Here is a 5,947-nt window from a genome sequence, read left to right on the forward strand (position 1 = left end):
GCAGTTCCTCATACGGCCTGCAGGGGGCTCTAACGTCAAACAGCAGCTACGAAACGCGCATCAGAATGAAGGGGAGGGAAACTTCAATTTGGCGTCTGGCGCTCCGTTGAATTACTTAGACGCGCTCAGTCTGTCTGGTTCGCAGCACAGCAGAAGCTGCATCTTCTTTGTTTTCATTTGCCCTGTTTATTTAAGTATCGGATCAATGGAAAATAAACCGACTCGCGGAAGAAAGCGACTCACTGACACTGGATACAAACGGCGTTTCGTCCTGTGACAATCTGATGCTGTGAGGAATAAAGTGTATCTGCTGAGAGGAAACCAGCGTCAGTCAAGAATTAAAAACTGTGAGACTGGATATATGACAAAAGATACACTTTTACAAAGGGATTTTCATATGCTAAAGCTTGTAACGTTATTCATTTCATATTCGATATGACACGGCAGGCTATCAAGGTACTGAGGTAAATATGATGCACTTTAAACTTTGTTTACATTGATTCTTTGCACTGAAACAAATTTTGATTTGAGTTTTACGATTTCCTCATATGTTTAGGCATGTAACACTCGTTTTTTCTGCCTTTTATTAGTGAATTCAGCACTGGAAAGCCTTGTTTACCATTGATGGACTGCCGGTGTTGATGTGTAGCACTGAAGATGGGAAGAAGGTATTATATGCGCTTGGGAATCGACTTTGGGAATGTCCTCTGATTTGGGAATGATGAATAACGGACCCACTATCGTCTACGAGTGGCTGAAAACCCTCCAGCTGTGTCAGTATGTGGAGTCATTTGTTGACAATGGTTATGATGACCTGGAGGTGTGCAAACAGATAGGAGACCCTGACCTGGATGCCATCGGTGTCTTCACTCCACATCACCGGGAAAAGGTTCTCCGGGCCGTGGAGAGACTCCGAGATGAAGACAAGAAGATGGCACCGGGACTGTATTTCACCCTTGAACCCCTTCCACATGGCACATGCCATCAAATTAGTGACTGCAAACAGAAATGCACCAAGTCTTGGGTCAATTCTACTTGGGACAGGCCCAGGATCGGACTTTCCAATGACATCAAAGCTCTAGAGAACCACAAGGAGCCAGTGGTGTATCCTAAACTCAAGCTGAAGATAATGATAAGGGATAAGCTGGTGAAGGATGGAATTGACCTGAGCAAAATACCCTACTCGTATAAAGTGAGTACTAACCTTTACGTCATTATAGTTCCTGTCACATCACCTGAAAATGTTTGCACCGTCTCTTTGTTTTGCTGCAGAGATATTGACATTTTCTTCCTGCTTTCAAAGGTTACCCGTTGGCTTGAAATTTATCCACCTGGTGTGTGTGTGCGGGTGTTTAGTCTCGTTTTTGGAGTAATAAACATCCAAGAAAGGTTGTGCCTGCAAAATGTCCCTTGTAAATGTCATCCATTATTATATTTACTTGTGCTGTGGTGGTCGACCAATATGAGGTTTTCTTTTTATGGCCAGTTCTGAAAGTGCATTACCCTCATAACGTTCAAGGTGTAGATGAGTTTGTTTCTTCGTGGGAACAGATTTGGAGAAATGTAGCATTACATCATTGGCTCACCAATGGATGCTCTGCAGTGAATGGGTGCCGTCAGAATGAGAGTCCAAACAGCTGATAAAAACATCATGATAATCCACAAGTAATCCACACCACTCCAGTCCATCAGTTAGCATAAGTGAAAATTTTGTTAGAAATACACTACCGCTCAAAAGTTTGGGATCAGTAAGACTTGTAATGTTTTTTAAAGAAGTCTCTTATGCTCATCAAGGCTCCATTTATTTGATCAAAAATACAGAAAAAAACTGTAATCTTGCAAAATGTTATTACAATATAAAATAATGGTTTCTATTTGAATATCCTTTAAAATATAATTTATTTCTGTGATGCAAAGCTGAATTTCCATCAGCCACTACTCCAGTATAAAGTGTCACATGATCCTTCAGAAATCATTCTAATATGCTGATTTATTATTAGAATTATCAATGCTGGCAACAGTTGTGCTGCCAAATATTTTTTGGGAAACTGTGATACTTTTTTTAGGATTCTTTGATGAATAAAAAGTTAAAAAGAAGAGCATTTATTCAAAATATAAATCTTTTCTAACAAAATGATGCTGAAAATTCAGCTTTGCATCACAGGAATAAATTAGATTTTAATGTATATTAAAATAGAAAAACGTTATTTTACATCATAATAATATTTCACAAGATTACATTTTTTCTTGTATTTTTGATCAAATAAATGCAGCCTTGATAAGCGTAAGAAAGTCCTGTAAAAAACATAAAAAATCGTTCTGATCCCAAACGTTTGACCGGTAGTGTAAGTGAACATGTTTGTAAGAAACAAATCCATCCTTAAGTCATTTTAAACTTCTAACAATTGCTTCTGGCTAAAATTTACACCCTCTATCCATAGTGTTGCTTTCTCCAGTAAAAAAGTCTGAATTTGGAGAGAAATATGCTTGGCATCGTTTACGAGCAAAAACAGTCATTTAAAGTTCATTAAATGTCTTGATGGATTTATTACAAGCAAAATAGACTGAAGTGGTGTGGATTATTTGTGATGTTTTTATCAGCTGATTAGACTCTCATTCTGACGGCACCCATTCACTGCAGAGGATCCATTAGTGAGCAAGCGATGTAATGCTAAATTTCCCCAAATCTGTTCTGATGAAAAAACAAACTCATCTACATCTTGGATGGCCTGAGGGTGAGTAAATGTAAATGTTTTTAATGACCTGTTCATTTCATTGGCCAGTGCTTATAATCTCAAAAAGTCTGAATATTGCCTGAATAATTGCTCTGGTTGATATATTGGTCCATCACTATTGCAAGCAAGTATCCAAGCAAACCTTTGCATATATTAGCAGCACATTAAATTTTGTGGTTATCATATTGTCTTCTTAACATAAACGTGAACTTATTTCTGAGGTCTTGTTGGTCTAGTACAGTATTGTAGTTCCATGTTGCGGCATGCTTGATGCTTTCAAGTCAGATGATTTTATCCAGCCAGAGACGTTGAGGTATTAGACAGCCTTAATTGAAGTCGTTATTCATTAGTGCACTCTGGGGCTTTGAGAGCAGGCGAGTCTTGGCTCTAATCGATAACCCAGAGAACAAGAACTGTAATCCATTAACTACACTGAATGCTATTAATAGAGTGATTTACTGCACTGAGCATCATTCAGAGCTCAAGAGCTTTTAAATAATAGGCAGGCTAATGCAATGCACGTTTAATGTTTGTTTTTGTCTTTTTTGCATGATCAGATTCAGTTTTGTTATTATGGTAGTGATGTTTTGGGCCTTGAGAAGCGATTAGGTCAGCACAACTCTTTATATTTAGTTTAGTTTCAGTGATTAATTGAAATGATTTTATTGTGCAATGACTGATTTAACCATATGAAGCACAAACTAATGCTTTTATAACAGTGCATATAATGTTTGATCATTTCAAATATTCACAATATTGTCTTGTTTTCCAATAAAAATATATATCTGAACATCATTAAAACAAGATATATTCATTTGAAAAGTAAAAGTGCATATTAAAATTAGGGATGCACCGATGTATCGGCCGCCGATATTTATCGGCCAATTTTTCCTCAATTTACAACCATCGGCATATCGGCTATATAAGCAAAAAGGCCGATATAATAAACCGATGGTTTATTAATTAACTGCGTGAAGGCACTGAGCTGTATAATGTCTGTTGCATAATCCTAGCGCTGCTGTCTGCATTTTAATGCTAATCAAATAACAAAAGACAAAAGATCGCACACTATTCTTGACTAAATAACTTCTGTAACTTTCATAAGTGTAGCGGACCTCATCTGAATGATGACCAAAACTTTACTGATGTTTTATTAAGTTTATTGCGTCCTTTTTCACTCCAAAAAAATCACCATAAGAGCTAAACAAAACACAGCACGAGAAACTCTCTCTCTCAGTTGCATTATCATCAACATACAGCGAATTACACAAAACACTTATTACAACTAACAGTAAACAAATATATACAGATCTCATGTCTTTTCGGGGTGTGCTTAATAAACTGACAAACTTTAAATCCGAAGAACTGCGTGCTTTCGTTAACCATATAGCTGCTCCGTAGACTAGAAAACCCGTCAAAATAAGAGTCCCGCCTTAGTAAAGGAGATCTCATACATATTTAAACTTACAAACATATTAAAATGTATACAAAAACTAATGAGAAGATTAATCATAATAAAGTCTGTTACAATAAAGAAGGATTAATATGTATTTAATTTATACAGTGAAGTCTTATTTTACATTTGTTTACTTTATTTCCGTACCTGAAAACTGTAAATGTTTCTTCAATTTTGTTTACCCTGTTAGCAAATTTTATTTTAAAGATAATTCTAACAGTTTATTGATGTTTATGCTTACAACAATATAAACACGAATTAAGGGTGAGAAAAGTAAACTTAATTCACCCTTAATTATTCTTTGAAAACTAGTCTTTTTTATTGTACACAACTGTGATGTTTTTACTGAAAAAACAAAACAAAAATACTGTTTTTTTCCACATTATAAATATTGTTTATATTTTATATTTTTTAATATATTAATGGATTCCCTCTCCTTCTTTAATTGTAATGCATATTTTTTCCTCTTTATATTAGTATATATAAAATACTAATTAAGATTTTTTTGCAGTATTTCTGCTGTAGAGTTCCACATTTTAAATAAATCACATTTATATTTCAATATAAAGGTTGCACATTTTTTAATAAATTGAGTCTCTCACAGTTTTGTAATGCATATTTTTTCCTTTGCGTATCAATATATGTAATAAAATACTAGTTAAGTTTTTTATTTTTATTTTTTTCCGCTGTGAAGTTCCACATTTTAATGATAAATTACATTTATAGTTAAATTTAAAGGTAACACTTTTTTTATTAAGTTAATTGAGTCCCTCTCCATCTTTTATTGTAATGCATATTTTTCTTGCTAATATCCGTGTATATATAATAAAAAATAGAGAGTCATATTTTTTTTGCTGTATTTCTGCCAATGAGTTCCACATTTTAAATATAAATAACATTTATAGATCAATATAAAGGTTATACATTTTTAAATAACTTGAGTCCCTCTCCGTCTTTTGTTGTTATGCATATTTTTTCCTCGTCATATTTGCATATATAATAATAAACAGTCTTCATTAGCAGACTGGGACTCATTAAGCACTGCACCGTTCAGCGGCGTATCCACCTGAAGCAGAGCGCTTGTCATGCCTCTGCGGTGAGCTGTCACTGAACTCCACCGCCGCTTTTGTTCTTGTCCGAGTCGTGTTTCCATTATGCCATCTTATCAGCACATTTATCAGTGACGGGTCTCTGGTGACAGATGGCTTCATTGCGCTTTGAGCTTAGAGAGCCATTTAATGTCTCATGCCATGCCAAAGTCCTCATTATCATAACTGTCATTTGCATTTGCAAAGAGTGGCCCACTTTTAAAATGTTTTCACTTGCTTCCTTGGTTTCACGGTATGCAAACTGCTGCTTCCCAAATTGTCTTGCAAATTGAGATGCGTTTGTGCTGCAACTAACAATGTAGTGCGCTTGAGCGAGCTTGATTTAAACATTTGTGGTTTTCCAGGCTTATTCCAAAGCGTATCTGTGGACTGAGAGGAATGTGAACCGAAGAACTGCATTTAACACCAAATTTAGGGTTTAAAGGAATAGTTCACCCAAAATGATTTACTTAACCTAGGTGTGCAAACCCATACTGTATGCTGTTAGATTTCCTACAAAATAGGATTTTTTTGGAAGAATGTTCTTGCAGAGAATTTGAGTTCATATTGACTGTCATGTCTTTGTCAGATTTACATTACATTTTACATTTAGTCATTTAGCAGACGCTTTTATCCAAAGCGACTTACAAATGAGGACAATGGAAGCC

The 5,947-nt window shown here is 35.5% G+C and overlaps 1 protein-coding gene across 1 annotated transcript in view; it reads left to right on the top strand.

Moving 5' to 3' along the window:
- The first annotated feature begins 56 nt into the window (after positions 1-56).
- LOC107653634 (SAM and SH3 domain-containing protein 1-like) overlaps positions 57-5,947 on the top strand; it is a 103,853-nt gene continuing 97,962 nt past the window's right edge. Inside the window, exons 1-2 of the mRNA XM_016440408.1 lie at positions 57-464; positions 591-1,192. Coding sequence (XP_016295894.1) covers positions 701-1,192 — 492 coding nt within the window. The 5' untranslated portion in view covers positions 57-464; positions 591-700. The remainder of the gene's footprint in view (positions 465-590; positions 1,193-5,947) is intronic.

This window comes from Sinocyclocheilus anshuiensis, unplaced genomic scaffold (assembly GCF_001515605.1).
Source record: "Sinocyclocheilus anshuiensis isolate Anshui unplaced genomic scaffold, SAMN03320099.WGS_v1.1 scaffold1561, whole genome shotgun sequence".
Taxonomy (NCBI): Eukaryota; Metazoa; Chordata; class Actinopteri; order Cypriniformes; family Cyprinidae; genus Sinocyclocheilus; species Sinocyclocheilus anshuiensis.